This window comes from Lolium rigidum, chromosome 3, assembly GCF_022539505.1.
Source record: "Lolium rigidum isolate FL_2022 chromosome 3, APGP_CSIRO_Lrig_0.1, whole genome shotgun sequence".
Classification (NCBI taxonomy): Eukaryota; Viridiplantae; Streptophyta; class Magnoliopsida; order Poales; family Poaceae; genus Lolium; species Lolium rigidum.
In genome coordinates this window covers 341,585,378-341,602,106 of record NC_061510.1, presented here as the reverse complement: position 1 = coordinate 341,602,106, position 16,729 = coordinate 341,585,378, and the positions used below count along the sequence as shown (strand labels likewise).

At 46.7% G+C, this 16,729-nt stretch overlaps 3 protein-coding genes across 4 annotated transcripts; all 3 read left to right on the top strand.

The window, feature by feature from the left end:
- Positions 1-166: 166 nt before the first annotated feature.
- Positions 167-3,000, top strand: LOC124703954 (nuclear transcription factor Y subunit A-7-like). The gene is made up of 6 exons (XM_047236188.1): positions 167-448; positions 1,261-1,364; positions 1,472-1,543; positions 2,201-2,365; positions 2,635-2,761; positions 2,853-3,000. The coding sequence occupies exons 1-6, from the start codon at positions 178-180 to the stop codon at positions 2,909-2,911; spliced, it is 798 nt and encodes a 265-aa protein (XP_047092144.1). The 5' UTR covers positions 167-177; the 3' UTR covers positions 2,912-3,000.
- A 2,152-nt stretch (positions 3,001-5,152) lies between these two features.
- On the top strand, positions 5,153-5,880 carry LOC124700164. Its single transcript, XM_047232331.1, has 2 exons — positions 5,153-5,320; positions 5,466-5,880. The coding sequence occupies exons 1-2, from the start codon at positions 5,153-5,155 to the stop codon at positions 5,655-5,657; spliced, it is 360 nt and encodes a 119-aa protein (XP_047088287.1). The 3' UTR covers positions 5,658-5,880.
- Positions 5,881-8,154: 2,274 nt separating this feature from the next.
- On the top strand, positions 8,155-13,254 carry LOC124703953 (O-fucosyltransferase 1-like). 2 transcript variants are annotated; one of them, XM_047236187.1, is made up of 10 exons: positions 8,155-8,407; positions 9,039-9,251; positions 9,359-9,479; positions 9,760-9,841; positions 9,950-10,026; positions 10,141-10,229; positions 10,861-10,984; positions 11,111-11,394; positions 11,773-11,902; positions 12,394-13,254. In XM_047236187.1, exons 2-10 carry the CDS (start codon positions 9,244-9,246, stop codon positions 12,973-12,975), a joined length of 1,497 nt encoding a protein of 498 aa, XP_047092143.1. In that variant the 5' UTR covers positions 8,155-8,407; positions 9,039-9,243; the 3' UTR covers positions 12,976-13,254. The 2 variants fall into 2 exon arrangements, with proteins under 2 accessions (XP_047092143.1, XP_047092142.1); XM_047236186.1 differs by having other exon boundaries at positions 9,014-9,251.
- The last annotated feature ends 3,475 nt before the right edge of the window (positions 13,255-16,729 follow it).

The window sequence follows — 16,729 nt, the reverse complement described above, 5'->3', positions numbered from 1 at the left end:
ATTTTCATCCTGGGATGCTCGTTCCACTGTTCTGCTTTTGCAACCGCCCGACTGATTGATTGATTGATTTGTGAAGCAGCAGCTTCGTTGACCTCTGTTCCCGTCTATGTTGTCTGCTCTCTGAAACAGTGGGAGCCTGAATTCATTATCGAGGAGTGAGGAGCTATGAGCGGCGGCATGGGATCACGGCCGGGGGAGACCAACCTCGTCCAGCCGAGAGGGCAGGGCGCGCTGCCGTCCGGCATGGCGATGCAGCCCTGGTGGACGGGCTCCGGGCTCGGGGCCGTGTCTCCGGCCGTCGTGGCGCCGGGGAGCGGAGCGGGGATCAGCCTGTCGAGCAACCCGCTTGGTGGTGGCGGCGGCGCGACCAAGGGCGCGCCGGGGAAGGCGGTCGACGATGCGCGGGCGGAGAGCAGCGAGGATTCACGCAGATCAGGGGAACCAAGAGGTTTGTTCTCGTTTACCTGTACTGTTCAATGGAACTGTTTTTTTGTAGCAGGTTGGTGAAGCCGTGAAGGGTAGTTTTATGTCTTCTCTGTTCACTCTTGTTTTGGCCATAAATTTGTTGATGGAAAGAGCTGCTAGTTCAGATATACCCATCTAGGGTGTGGTAGTACAGCAGTTTCCTTTATTGTATGGCATTTATAGAAAGCGGATAGTATGTGGATTGAAAGATGGTTCAAAACCATGCAGCACTTCAATACTGAAACATGTACACATGCATCCATCCCTGTGGAGCATCCCATATGCCTTGCTATTGTGTGGACGGACAGGTGGTGCCATGATGTTGTCTTCAGTTGTAGCTTCACTTGCCGTGCTCTTTTTTTAAAGAAAAAATTACTTTAATAAATGATTTAGCGAGAAGAATCTGATTTAGCTAGAGTTCCGATGAGACTGATTTAGCTAGAGTTCCGATGGGACTGTTTTAACTCATGTCCCAATCTTGATTTCTTAGTCAATAACGGTGTATCCTCCAATTGTGCATGATGTAGTATTTGCCCTTTTCATGGTGATATTTTGCTTATCTTTCTGTGCAAAAAAGTTATGCACTCTGTACTGGTGTCCTGTAATCAGTGAACCGGTTGTTCATACTGACTCAAACATGAACATAACTATGTGGAGTAAATGAAAAAAGAGAGTAAATATCTTCACTAATTTATGCACCTGATACTTAAATCTGAATAACGCTTACCAGTGGAAATGAGCATGTCAGTAGTTTATCTAACTGATGTTTGCTACCTTGACATATCTGAATACCAGATGGGAGCTTTGATGAAGAAAAGCAGCATGCTACATCTCAGATGCCTGCTTTGGCTTCAGACTATTTAGGACCATATTCACAGCTGGAGCTAAACCAACCAATTGTGTGAACTCTTCCCCTTGATCGGCTCTTTCGTTTCTGTTCATGTTCGCAACATATGTGCACTTATCTGGACGTTCATAATCTCAAAGTCATATTGGCATTGTGCAGGCTTCAGCACCATATCACTACCCTGAAGCTTACTATACAGGCATGGTTGGTCCATATGGAGCTCAAGCCGTGGTACATTCTATGCCAATTTAAATATCAGAAACCATCTACCCCCATGTATGCACTTTTTCATGGTATTCGTGTAAATTTACTGGTACACAGTTGACCTAATTCAGGCAAGGACAATATGGGATATGGTGTACTTAAATCTAATATGCAGAAAGAGTGGAAGTGTTATTATTAGAACTTTGGCAATTCCCTTATAAAAAAGAACATTTGGCAATCCTTATGGCGACATAAAAAGAAGTTCATAATATTTTGCATTAGTGATTTACACAGAGGTTTCTATAAAGAACAGTGGGTAAAATTAATGTTCTTCTGGTACTATGTAAAGCAAAATTTAGGTTCTTCATGGCGATATAATTAGGGATCCATAGTACTCGCATTAGTGTTTAGTGGTTTACACAATGGTTTCTAGAAAGGGTGCTGACATGACAATGGGTAATTAAGGTTATTATGGTATTATATGTAAACCGAAGTAAGGACATGTGATTCGCAAAAGTTTGTTTATTGGTTGTTCATGTCATTAATGGAAGATCTGAATGTCCATATATTTGGGTTGACCCCTACAGTTTGCTAGAGTAATGTGCTTTCACTTCATTAAGATTACAACGTGCTTCTGCTACCCTTTTTCCTGAACTGTCTGCATTTTTTGCGTGGCCCGTGCAGGCCCATTTCCAGCTGCCTGGATTAACTCAGCCTCGCATGCCATTGCCTCTTGAAGTATCGGAGGAGCCTGTCTATGTAAATGCTAAGCAGTATCATGGGATTCTAAGAAGGCGGCAATCACGGGCAAAGGCTGAACTTGAGAGAAAGGCGATTAAAGATAGGAAGGTTTGTGAAGCAATCCCTTGTTCTTGCTACTGGATAAATTTGGCTCTTCGTGTTTTCCTTTGTCAGATCCCTCCCATTTAGGCCTTAGTTCAGTTTCAAGGATTTCGGTGGGGATTGGCATCGTTTGAGGGGTATTAAATCCCATCTAAGTCAAAATTCTCCACAATACCTCCCAATCCACTTCAATACACTTGAGAAGTGTATTAACCGAACAAGGCCTTACTGGGAGATGGAGTAACAGTTTTTAAGCTATGTGTTCCATGTTGCAGCCTTATCTTCACGAGTCCCGTCACCAGCATGCGATGCGAAGGGCGAGGGGAACCGGGGGACGCTTCCTGAACACGAAGAAGAGTGAAAACGGCACTTCCAATGGCGAGAGAACAGAACCAAACAAAGGTAAGTGTCATCGGTTCCCTACCTATCGATAGCTTAACTCAATCAGCAGATGCATTCCTGGTTCTGACAAAACCGCTTTTGGATTCATCAGGGGAGCCGAACTCCGAGTATCTCCGTGTACCTCCCGACCTGCATCTTCGTCAGGCATGAAGCAGCAGTTTGGCGACCTAGAACTGTGGCTTTTGTCCACCGGCATATACGACACCCGGCGGTGGATTGGTTTTCTCCCGACGCATCTTCTCTGCGCAGAGTTCCATTCTTCGGAATGAGCCCGCACCGGTTTATTCTGGTGCACGAGTCCATCCAGTCCTGGTGTTTGTCTGATGCCCTGGGTTAAGGGTCTGCTGTTTCAGGCAATTCATTCTTGGCTTTCACGTTTGTGTTCCCCTGTTTGTGTGTAATGGCCGCAAGTGAAACTGGCCCGTGCCGCGTCCTCGGGGTGCCGCGGGGCGCATGTAAGATTTTTTTTTGCGGGCCGCATGTAAGATTAACTTGAAATAGTCTTTGTTTGTACCGCAGTAGAATGACATAAGTTTGGCTTGATTTTGATTTGGAAGTGTGATAAAGGTCAGTGCAGAGCTGAACTCGATATGCGGAGAGAAGTGATGTTTCAGCGTTTTCAGGTCTCGTGCAGAAGCAGAGGGATGTTTGGTATCGTTTGATCGTTTGGTGCGTCTGTCGCCTCTTTCGGTCTTCTCTTGCTTATTACAGTGTTCGAGAATTAATGTGAAGTGTTGCTTCTCTGTTCCAAATTGCAATGCGCTCAGAGTTCTATTCTTGTTTTGGAAACTAGTCTTCTATCCGGGCCATAGATCTGTCGGACTCGGAGGTAATAACCCCTTGGGTGCTCCTATTCAATGTTTAGCGCGTGTCACACCACCGACGCCCGCAGGAAGACGAGATGGGCCCCGGTCCAACAACTCCTTCCCCAACACCTCTTCTTGCTCATGTCCGACCTCTCCCTTTCAGCTCTCAAGTCTTGCCTCCACTGCGGGTCGGACCACCTGCGGCGGCTTTCGCGGTGCCTCGCCGCACTGCCCTCCTCCATCCGCCGCCACCCGGACTAGGGGCGTACCCACGTTGTGCTACCAGGTGTCACAAGACACCGGGTAAAATCTCATTTCCTTGCTATATTCTATCCATTTGTAGCGTATGACACCCCCAGCTCTAACTGATAATTATGTGTGACTCATAAGAGGATACCGGGTTGCAGTGGCGGAGCGTGACGCCGAAACCAGGAGGGGCCGATTTCTTAGCCCAAAGGGCAAGCATGGGCCAAATAGACAAGATGTCATTGATTAGCTAATGTTTACTGGTTTTAGTAGGCTAGATAGCTTGGTTTTAATGTTGGCAGCCTGGGCCAGTGCCCAGGATGGTCTCCAAGACCCTCCGCCAGTGCCGGGTTGGTTTTTCTCTAGGTCCGCCCCTGACCCGGACCTCTCTCTAAACCCGCCCACCTCCCGCAACTCCGGCAACACCCTTGCACCCTAAACCCTAAGAACGTCGGCGAGCGTCGCACCCGAACCCTAAGACCCAGCACCCGAAACCCTAAGTACCCTTCCACCTTCCTCGTCTCACCCCCTCTTTATTGATTAGATAATTTTCTTGAGGAATACAAAGGCCATCGGGCGGGTGCAGGAGCCACAAAGCGGCGACCAGCCCCCAAACTAACACTACTACGAGCAAGGCGGTGAGGCTCCCCATTGGAGTTTCTTCTTTCGTGTCTGAAAACCGTCGTCACGAAAGTTGACGCGGTCTCCTTGACCTCTGCAATTATCATACTATACTCCCCTTGATATGGGCGATGGATGTTGAGCTAGCTACTTATGCATCTTCCTCCCGTCTCTGTCTCCAACTTTCGAAAAGGCCAAGGCCCAAGTCGCCCCTCACCCGAGCATTGGCACGCTAACGCACAGTGAGCGTCAAATAGGAATTGCCTACCCCTTTCTCGAAGCGCTTAGGGCCGGCGTTGAAAGGACCTGGGCCAGGCCCATCTTTGCCGATGTACGCAGCCTCGGTCTCACTGTCTCATTCTCACTCCCCCGTTCTGTTCGCATCCTCCATTCCTCCGCGAGATCCCCTGCCGGAGCCGCCGGAGCTCTCTGCCCGCCCGCCTCCCTTCGACGAAATTGCACGGCGCGGATTCCTCTATTCTCCCTCCCGATATCGCGCCGCAATCTTCCCCGCGCCCGGTCGCGCCACCGCGGAGTGGACGAAGAGGAGGAGTCCGGCGCCGGCAGCCAGGCGAGAAGAGCGAAGGGACGAAAGTGTGTCGCGCGGATGAGCAGTGGCACGCGCCGGCGGATCGGCTGACGCAGGTGTAAGCTGCGAACTGCACTGCAACAAAGTCATATTTGTAGCGTGGGTACGGGAGGGGGTACCCGGCCCGAGATGTTTGCGACGGCGGCGCGGTGGGCGGCGAAGAAGGGGAAGCCCAAGATGGCGCCGATCGAGCTCACGACGCCGCCGGAGCAGGCGCAGTCCATCACTCGCACCATCTTCGACGTCGTCAGGGAGCACGGCCCGCTCACCATCTCCGACGTCTGGGAGCACGTCAAGGTTCGCGCTCCTCGCTGCCAAAACTTCATGTTTCATGCCCCGCACACTACCTGTTCGACTGAACGTCTATGTGGGAATTACCTGCAAGCCAGTGTACAATCTGGCTGTTCTAACAATCCCCAATCGCGTGGTAATGTTTTTCCAGGACGTAGGGCTGAGGGGCTTGGAGAGCAAGAGGCAGATGAAGATCATGCTGCGGTGGATGAGGGAGAAGCAGAAGCTCAGGCTCATCTGCGACCATGAAGGGCCTCACAAGCAATTCCTCTACACGACGTGGTTCACCAACCCCAAGAACGCGCCGCCGCAGAGGCCCAAGAGGGAGCTGCCCAAGCCATGATGAGCGCATTCACCATTCTCCGGTTCCGGTGCCGCCACGATACTCTGCAAGTTTAGGAATGAATGCTAGGGAATTAAGCTTGTTGTCGTTTTATCAATCTTTGAGTAGCTTGGCTTCTTCAGGTCCCCATCAAGTCCGGGAAACAATAGGTAGATGCGCTCTTTATGCATTGCCTGTTTAACCTTGCTCAGCAAATATCTACCTCTAGGCTTTTTCACCGGCACCAATGATTGATCTGGATCAAAACTTTATTTGTATATTGAGAATAGATGGGCTAAACCATTCGTGTAAATTACAGTAGTACCGAGTATATATAGTTCAACCAAGGGCAATATAAGATATGGCATATGTTTGTCCAAATCCAAGATGCATAAAGAAGAAGTGCTATCATTAGAACATTTGGCAATCTTGCAGCGATATAAAATAAAATTCATAATATGCCAATTATTGATTTCCACTAGTGGTTTAGTAGAAATGATGCTGAAATCATGGCGGATAATTAATTAAGTTCTTCTCATATCGTGAAGACGATTGGGGTGATGGTGTGACTAGAAACAAGCCAAAACATACTGGATATGGTGGAATTGGCTATTGTGAAGCCATTGTGGTGTTTGGTGTGACTAGAAACAAGTTAAACTACATGCACTTTTGTATTTGAAAGAGAAGTTGTGGTGGTGGACGATTTTGTTTGACACCACTGTTACATATTTATAGTCAAGGAGACTTGTAGATAAAACAAAAACTAAAGAACTTCTAGTCGACTATGATTACAACACTATCTTAAATACATAATCTAAACATCATGGCATGTATAATGTTCTTATCATACAAATGCTACGTCAATTGAGAAGTTAGAGGAGAGAGAAATAAAAAAGGTTACCTTCTTTTAGCTAAAAGATGACCTCTTACTAAGAAAAATAATTTTTTTCATTGTCTGTGATATCTTATCTTAGTTACTCCATATGTTTCATAATATAAATAGGTACATCCCAATATGTGACAAGAATTATAGAAGAGGGAGTACATGTTTTCTAGTATATTTGTAATCATACCATAATTTTTAGGAGTATGGAAACATCAATGATGGGATATAACACTAAGAAGTATATATTGTTATTGCATAACATGTTCAATTGTCTTTCTCCAATATGCAATGTCTAAGATAAATTTATCTTATCAACCATTGTACATGTTTGAGCCAGGACTTACTTAGCCACGATTGTAGACCTTGACGCGCATCGCGTATTGACGATTGTGTTTGTATCTTGCCTCCTCGGCTTCTCCCAGCCCGATTCTCGTTAGCTCACCGCTCTTAAGCCGATCCGTAATGGTACCGTGACTTAGCCGATCTTGCGATCTTGACTCTTATTCTGGTTCATCCTCCTAGTCAAACTCTAACAAGAAGGGCCCACGTGCTAGTGCCAATTTTAGTGGTAAGTGGTAACAAGTGAGTAAGACTGTTATCCTACTAGTCCGACGAGAAGTTTGACGGGCAACCTCATCTCGATCGAGTCTCGCGCCATCTACTCCTGCTACTTTGTCATCAGTAGATGAGACTGCTCTGCCTGAGCATGTTGCGTGGAGGTCATTGACTAATATAGCTATCAAAGCTGAGGGCTCCATGACCGCAACCTAAGTCACAAAGGGAGGTAGAGGTGGATGAAATGAAGAACATGCCTTCGTAGTCAGTGCAAGGAGGCGGGGACAAAGGAGGCTCAGGAGGCTCGAAGTCACTATTCGTGGAGCTCTCATTGAAAACCATGTAGAAGTAGGAGAGCAATTAAATCTCGGACCGTGTCAGAGAAGGGTTATGACATTCTCTAGCACGTGCTCAACCACTTTCTAAGGGTAAAAGCTGAGACATGGATTGATAAATAGTACATTTTATATAGCTAACTATTTCACATGCTGGCTTTTGCCTGAGATACCAATTAACTTCTCCCCATCTTCCTCCATCTAGGTACTAGTATAATATTTAAATCTTTATAACATGCTAATTATGACTTGTTGTACTTGCCTCAATGTGGTAACTACTCCTGGAAATGATGCAAGGCACCACAACTAAGATGCTGATCATTCGGATCAGTTGGACAATAGGTTTTAAATTGTGTCTGTGTAGCAAAATAGTACCTCTTTATTAAAATTACTGTTCATTCTAGGTTTAGTCAAAGTTAAACTTTACAAAAAAAGTTGACCAAATAGAAACAATATCAATATCCATAATATAAGTATTACTAAAATTATTATAAAATATTTTGACATACTGTATGCATACATAGCACATGTGCCAGTATTATTGTTAGAAGATGTTGATGTTTTCTCCTATGCACTTTTTCAAAATTTAAAATTGTTTAATACTGGAGTAATTAATTAGTGAAGCGATTTCCAAAAAATTCTCCAATCCTCGTATCTGTTCCGCACAGATTCATCATTCACCTCCTGCGCCGCCTCACGCCTCCGACCACGCTGCATCCTACAGGCGGAGTGGCGACTAGGGTTGAGGCATGCGCCGCCCGTTCCGGCCCTGACCTCCGCCGGCGTTGTCGACCTCCCCCGCGACTGAACACTGCCGTCGTCCATTCGGGTGAAGGCCGCCCTCGACCGCTCCCCTGCAGGCCGCGGGCCCCTGCTCCCATCAAAGCCACCGCCTCCCTGTCGTCCCAGGCCACCGCCGTCTGCTAGGGGCCCGCACTGCCGGGATCTCCTTTGGGCGACCAGGCTGTAGCCGAGAATTCCCCTCCTGGCGAAAGGTGATGCCCTGCTTCGCCCTGTCTCACTCGACCATTGCAGAATAATTTCTTTGTTTAATGTTTGATTCGGTGGCCAATCCATGCCATATTAGGCATGAAGCAGTCAATTTATTTGCTGCCTTGTTACATGTAGGGCAACTGTGTACTCATTTTGATTTATTTGAGCATGTTTATCTTGTTTAGAAAATATAGCTGTATACTCCATGAATTGGTCCATATCTTGCTGCTGAAGACAGCATCCAGTGCTACTGATGCTATGCAGAAAACAAATCTTGCTTGATTTGTGTAATTTAAAATTTCAGCCTCATATCATGCAATTATTTAATTGCTCATACTTGACAGCACCATGAAAGATGATAGTGCGGATAAGAACAAAGGGATATGCTAAAGAAACAGCGGGTTATTTTGTTATATTTTGTAATATATTGGACCAATTGGATTGGGCCTAAAATTTGTAGTTCTACCGTACAATATGATGCTAACTACTTACTAATTAATTTATGTACTTCATGTATTTTCTGGTGAATTTATATAGTAGAAAAATACCTATACACACAAAATTTCATAAACGTATCAAACAAATGGTTCCCTGAAATTCCAGCGCAGTCTTCTCATTCAGGACTCACTTCAGGGCCAGCTTGCCAAACGATTTTATCATCCAGAATCACTTCCACCAGAGAATCAGGAGCTGGAAACAGAAAATCCAGGAGTGGAGCTCTGCCAAACAGGTCCTAAGATTCCTAAATTTTCTACATTCGGATCTACTCCTGCTCTCACCCCCGTCCAGATCCGAACCCCTCACGCGCGGCACGACCAAATCCTAACCGCCTGATCCAATGCGCAGGTGAGCTGCCTGGCGATCCGCTCCCAATTCCTTTCCCTTGTTTTTTTTCCCCATTGTGGTCTACTTTATGCTGCTGATTTGATTGGTTGGGCGAACCATGGTCTCAGGGGCCTCAGAAGCAAGACGTCACTGTGCCGGCTGTGGGTCGCCGTAGCCGTGCTGGTCACTGGCACCATCTGGCTCTGGTCCTCCTCCTCCATTGTCCTCCTCGGTACCTACAGGGTCCAGGTGTGCTCGCCTCTCCCACGCCTGTTTCTATAGTGATTTCGTTTTGCTATTTGTTCTGCTTGTCGTTGTAGGGAAGGCTGATAGGAATGTCATCAGAGTTAAAGAGAAATGCCCTAATTTTCTTGGATAAATTTTTGGTGCATCACTTATATTTTCAGTTTAAATCCATTTCACCAATAGATTGAGTAATGCTAAATGTATGGAACTGAATTGGATATACAATCTTATTTGAATTTTCACCAAATTATATCTTATACTGACATCAGTGCTATTACTCAAGGATTTTGTTGTAAATGATTTGTGGAGAACCGCAGATTCAAATGGGTGGAGAGCATCTTCTGCACCACGCACCTATTGGCTTCGTAAGTTTCTCTCTGTATCCTCCCAGAACCACAAGTTACTGCTCCAGTCTTATGCCATTCTATGTGATGGCAAAATAAAATCCTGAAATGTGATCTCTCTACCTGCAGCCCCACCAACTGAATCTGAGAGCAATGGGTACGTGCGTGTCCGGTGCAATGGTGGCTTGACCCAACAACGCAGTGCGGTATGATTAATATAAGAAACTTTGTCTCTAAAGTAGCGTATCATGCAAGTTGTTTTACGTATTCATGGCAACATAGCTGACAGATGTAAGATTATTGCTGCTTTGATTTTGTAGATATGTAATGCTGTTGTTGTAGCACGAATCATGAATGCTACACTAGTGCTGCCAGAGTTAGACACAAATTCATATTGGCATGATGAGAGGTACATAAGTCTGGATCATTGCATGCAAAGTTACCACAAACCCTGTGTTCTTTATGGTTCCTTCTGTTTGAGCAGTATTTTTTCTTCCTACAAAGTAAAAGCAGGGGTCCTCCCAAAGTTCACTGCAGAACTTTTGTTGTCAAATATTCTGTAGTTTGCAATGATGAATTTATATAGCTTTGTAGTGCTTTTTATGCCTAATGTACATGGTATTACCATAAGATATTGGCATAAGTGTTTTATGTAGTCATGTTGATTAACTTTGTAGAAGTATTTGAGTCCAGGTGATAGTAGATAATTAGCACTTCGTAACCATTAACCAGGTCATTGGAAAATACTATACTTCTAGAATGCTGAAAATTACTTTATGAAAATTTGCAGTGTTGGAATTTATTTGGAAAAATTAGTTTGTTGCAGTAGGACTCTAGGAGGAACTTTTACAGTTATAAGAATCTTAAGATGAGTTCATCGTAATAGGATTCTAGCAGGAACCTTTACAGTTAAATTATAGTCTATGAATCCTTATGTTGGACACTACAGTTTGTCACCTTTTCAGCATCTGGCCTGAAAGTTTGTTCATAGTATACTGGATAATGAATTGTGAGCTAAGTTGTTCTATGTATGGGACCAGTGGTTTTGTAGGTATATATGATGTTCCCCACTTCATCAAGACATTGAAATATGATGTTCGAATTGTTATGAGCCTTCCAAAAATCACTGCACAGGGAAAGACCAAGAAGCTCAGAGCACATAAGGTGAATATATATCTAGAGCTCAGTAGCACTCTAAATTTAGCTGTACTAAAGTCGCCTTTTCTATCTTTGCAAAGTCATTGTTTTTTGTAGAGATTTTATACTTATGGAACACTTTGGTCCTCACAGATGGAACCACCTAGAGATGCACCAGTTACTTGGTACAGAACAACTGCTCTAGAGAAGATAAGGGAGCATGGTGCGATATATTTAACTCCATTTTCACACCGATTGGCTGAAGAAATTGATGAACCAGAGCTCCAGAGATTGAGATGCAGGGTGAATTATCACGCACTACAATTTAAGCCAAATATCAGGAAAACAAGCAGTGATATAGTGAATAAGCTCCGTTCAGAAGGCCATTTCATGTCAATTCATCTTCGGTTTGAGCTTGATATGCTTGCATATGCTGGGTAAGACTTTGATCAAACCACAGTGTGTGATTGTTTAATTATATAGTGTATCCGTTGATGGAGAAGCCTATCCCTGGATATTTTTTCTGTAGTAGGTTTAGGAAAGTGCATCCTCGAACTCGTTTGGGACGGGCCAAACATGGCCCTTACGTGGAACTCGTACCATTTGTTCATTCATTTATATCAAATTATTTTCAGGCTTTGATACTGAAATTTTAGAAAAACATTATCTTATTTAACTCATTAATTTTGACTATTGTTGATAACCTATACACTAAAATCTGTTATATGCAGTGGTTATTACTTGCATGTCTTGTCATGTAATTTCGTATTTGTGTTGCTGGACATGAAACCTTACATCCAAAATGAAAACTGCAGGTGCATCGACATATTCACACCTAAAGAACAGGAAATCCTGTTGAAGTATCGGGAGGAACATTTTGCAAAAAAGAAACTTATCCACAGGGAAAGAAGGCTCATTGGAAAGTGCCCTTTAACTCCAGAAGAGGTACTGATTCTTCTTAGACATTGTTCCTGATGTTTGTTGAGTGCTAATATATAATCTAATTGTGTGCCAAAAGTAGAAGTAAATTACACTGGATTGAGGTACAAATTTAGGCTCAGTACGTAGTTAGGTAATTTGTCATTTTTGTATACGTTTATCCATATTGTATTTGAACTTGACTTGGATATATATCATCACAGTGTGAGTATGGATGTGCCAAAATTCATTTTTTAAGCTTCCAAGTATGCTCTTCTAATGGAGCTTCCGAACTTCCAAAATACGAAACTTAAATAAAAATATTAAATATGGGAGTCGGTGAATGCCTACCTTTTTTGATCCTCTTGAGCCACAAAACCAGGGCACCAGAGTACTTTGGCCCTCAGATTAAGCCGTACACACATGGCAATGGTTAGTTTGAGGTCCACAATAGACCTTGTTCCTTGAAATATTATTTATTTAAAGCACAAAATAAATAAATTTATATTGTTTTGCAGGTAGGTCTTATTATACGTGCTATGGGATTTGATAACACAACATGGATTTACCTTGCTTCTGGAGAACTCTTTGGTGGGGAACGTTTCATGAAGCCATTCAAGGCTATGTTTCCACGTCTAGAAAACCATAGTATGGTTGGAAGTGGAAAGCTGGACAAAGGGCTAGCGGGGTCGGCAGTTGATTACATGGTCTGTCTCCTGTCGGACATTTTTATGCCCACATATGATGGCCCGAGCAACTTTGCAAACAATCTCATGGGTCATCGCCTATACTCTGGTTTCCGAGCCACAATCACACCAAACAGGAAGGCCCTTGCTCCAATATTCATGGACATGGATGAAGGGCATGCATCTGGATATGAGGAGAGGATCAGGCAGGTCATGTTCAGCACCCATTTTGGCGCCCCCCACAGGCGCATCCATCCAGAGTCTTTCTACACAAACTCATGGCCAGAGTGCTTCTGCCAGATGAATGCTAGGAATCAAGCTGACCAGTGCCCACCCAACAATGTACATGATGTCCTTGAAAGTCAGTTCCACTCAACTGGTGAGGTGTCGGTGGCGGCAAGCGCAAAGAGGTGATGTGTTAGTTAAAAGGTGTCTTCGCTGTAACGTGCATTTTTTCCCTTACTCGGCAACCATAAGTCGCACAAAGGATTCTCGTTTTGCCCCTGTCAAACTGGAGACTCGAGCAAGGCGAAAGGCTGAAGAGTGATGTGTGTTTTGGGCGTGTTGAAAGGGACTCAACGAATCTGTACAGTTGAGTTGTGAGGGGTGTTGAATGCGAATCTGACTTGAATACTTGGCAACTTGGTTCGTTTTGCTCAGATTAGCTTTGATCTTAGTTCTTTTGTTGTGTATGATTGCCAACGCCATCTGCAATGATTAGGTGGATGGCAGAGGGATAGCTGCAGTTTTGAGTACATGTAGCTAGTTGTGAGATTTTAGTTTTATTAATAAAACGTTTGTTCCCCTGCGCAAAAAAAAAAAAAAAATTGCACCTATATATGTTGTCTTTTGACAATTTTGTTAAATTGGCATCTTTGTGGGAGGTCGTGTTAACTAGAATCAGAATACTGGAGGTCGTGTTAACTAGTGAGTTCAGAGTGTGAGTTGGTTGGTGATAAAGTATCTTCTAAATTCTGATGGAGCATGATTTCTTCTTATAAATCATCTTCTGTTTCTGAGTCCAGATGTTTGTTATATTCTCAGATGTGTCCTTAGAAGAACTGTTAGCAATTTCATCTTCTTATAACTGACTTTTTAAACTGAGTATTATTGCCCACATCTGTTAGTTTTTTGTTCTTCCATGAATACTTGCTGGATTTAAAGATGATCAGATTAAGGCTGCTTTTCTTTTCTTTTCTGTATCTGCACTCACCAGCATGACTTATGGTGAAACTGGGAGTAAGGGACAATACCAGACACACTAGAGACGTCTGAGGCAGTGGCGGAGTACAGCTGCTCCCGGAGAGCCCACCGGTGGACAGACGCCTTCACGTTTGTGTACCACCGTCGTGTGCTTGCCGCCTCGCCGCTATGGACAAATGATGCAGCAGCAGCCCGGCGATTGAGAGGTTTTAGAGTGGGGGTAGTGGCGTCTTCCTTGTACTCTTCGTTTGGTCGTAATTTTGCAGCATAATTTTCGCAGCGTAAGTGTGATCGATCCCAACATAATCCAGCAGCATGCCATTTCTACAGCGCGCTACTGTTATGACCGGGCTCGAGTATACAATAGTGAGTCGGTTTAAGGGCTTAGCTCAAGTTATCTAGGGTTTTGGAGTAGCTAGCCTATTTATATAAACACATAATCCCTACGTAAGAAGATAAGCAATAAACATATTTGTTGCCGGCTCCCTTAGGAGTCGGAGTCCCTAAACCCTAGCCGTCTCCCTGCTCCACCGCCTCCCTCCTCCCCGCGCGGCCACGGCGCCCAGCCGCCGTCGTCTGTGCCAATAGCCACGCCACCCTCCCTTCCACCCCTACAACCTGAGACCGAGACCTGGTAGGACCCTAGTTCCTATTAATCTGGTATCAGTTAGCTCGGGATCGACCATGTCTTAAGCCCCCCCCCCCCCTGCGACCGCTGCCGGCGCGCCATTGGCCTCCGCGGGCGCTGCGCCGCTAGGCTCCAGGCCGATCGCCTCCGCCACCTGGGCGCCCGCTGTCGACCCCGCCGTCGTCCTCACCCCGGCAGAGCTCACGTCGGGGGTCCGCGATCTCACCCTGGCGATCTCGAACCTCCGGACGTTCCTCCAGGGCCCCTACGTGCCACCCCCGCCGAGCCAGGGGGCTGCCGGGCCGCCCTCACTGCCACCGCCCGGGGCCCTGCACCGCCTCCGTCGGCCGCTGTCTCCCACCAAGGGGTACCGATCACTCAGATCAGGTTCCCGACCTCGCCGCCCCAACTTTCGGCTTGGCTTGACGTGCCCATCTACATGACCGCGCCCATCCAGCCGACCGTTCTCCAGACGGCCGCGCCCTCGGCCATGGCTTTCGGGTGCTTTGCCGGGTTTGTCGACCCCTACACCGCTGGCGGCGGCCATCAGTTCCAGGGCGGCCCTGGTGCCCAACTACTCTTCCCCCACCGTGATGGGTCAGCCCAAGGGGACCTCCGCCGTCGGCCCGCACGGCCAGGAGCCGCCCCGCTTCACCAAGCTGGAGTTCGCAACCTACGACGGTACCATTGCCCCCGAACTAGCTCAACCAGTGCGACCAGTTCTTCCGGGGGCAGCGCACCTTGGCGTCCGACCGCACGTGGATCGCCTCCTATCACCTCCGCGGAGCAACCCAGACATGGTACTATGCCCTCGAGCAGGACGAGGGCGGGATGCTTCCGTGGGAGCGATTCCGCGACCTCTGCCTCCTCCGTTCGGCCCCCCGATACGCGGCATCCGGTTGGCCGAGTTGGGATGCCTGCCACTCACTTCCTCGGTGCAGGCACTAGTAGGGAAATGCTTATAGGCGGAGCTTAGTTCTGTGGCGCACCAGCATAAATGCGCCACAAAAAGATTTTTTGTGGCGCACGAGGAATAATGCGTCACAAAAATAAGCTATTTTTTATGGCGCACTACTGCGCCGTGCGCCACAGAAATTATGTGGGGCCCACATCCTGCCACCACCAATTATTAGTGTAGGTATTTCTGTGGCGCACATGGCTTGCTGCGCCACAGAAATAAGTGTTTCTGTGGCGCACTGGCTGCGCCACGAAGTAGTTGATTCCGTGGCGCACTTGTGCTGGTGCGCCACAGAAATAGCGCCTTCTATAACCACCCGTACCCCCTCCCCCCCGCCCGTACTTCCTCCTCACCCCTCTTCCTCTCCCTACCGCCGCGCGCCGCCGCCTTCCATGGTGAGCGTCGCCGTCGCCGCCTCCTTCCTCCGCGAGGGCCGCATGCCGCCACGCTCCACCCATCCCCGCCACCAGCAGCACAAGCCGCTGCGGCGTGGAGGAGGAGGGGCGGCCACCGCATGGAGGAGGAGGGGCCGGCTCCGCGTCAAGGAGGAGGAGCCGCCGCCCCTGCCATCATCGTCGACCTCATCCTCCACCCCTACCCGGCCCCTCCCTCTTCCTCTACCCGGCCCCTCCTCCAACAGCATCGTCGGTGAGCTCCACCTCTCCCCTCCCCTCCCTCTTCCTCTCCCGTGCGGGCACAAAGTGCTCGACGAAATTACTTTGTCGGATTGAGTGATATGGCTACTGCTTGTTTGCTCTCCAAATTACCAAGTGATGAATATATAATCCCTTTGGAGCATCTGCCCCATGCTATATATGTGTATTTGACCATGCTTATGATGGATTTCTTTTAAGGACTCTAGCTAGATTAGAGGGGAAAAAGTTGCTGCTTTGTTGCCTATGATAATGGATCATAAAATGTTTCCCTTTGTCCCCTGGTTGCCTCCTTAATTGATGCCTTATGATCCAAATGACCCAAGTCCCTTGCATGATCCTATTTGTTCCTAATGTTGCTTAAGATGAATAAATTCCCTCTAATCACCATTTGGAGATCAAGACTAGTTCTTGATTTCCGTGAACGAGTCTTTGACGAGACAACAACGCCGACCTGCCTCTCCGGCGCATCACCACTTTTCTTCTCTCGCCGTCCAGTACGTGAACGAGTCCTTAATGCAAAGATGGTGCCAGCCTCCCTAGCATCATGCCGACCCCTATTGCCGTGCTTCAGGCCATGTCTCACGCGCCCTGCACTCTTCGCCTTTTTGCCCGATGAACGAATAGACTAATCGTTGGAATAAGGAAGCCGATGACGGCCGATCGCAATTTAATCTTGCGACCGGCCGTCATCGGTTTCCTTATTGCAACGATCGATCTATTGGT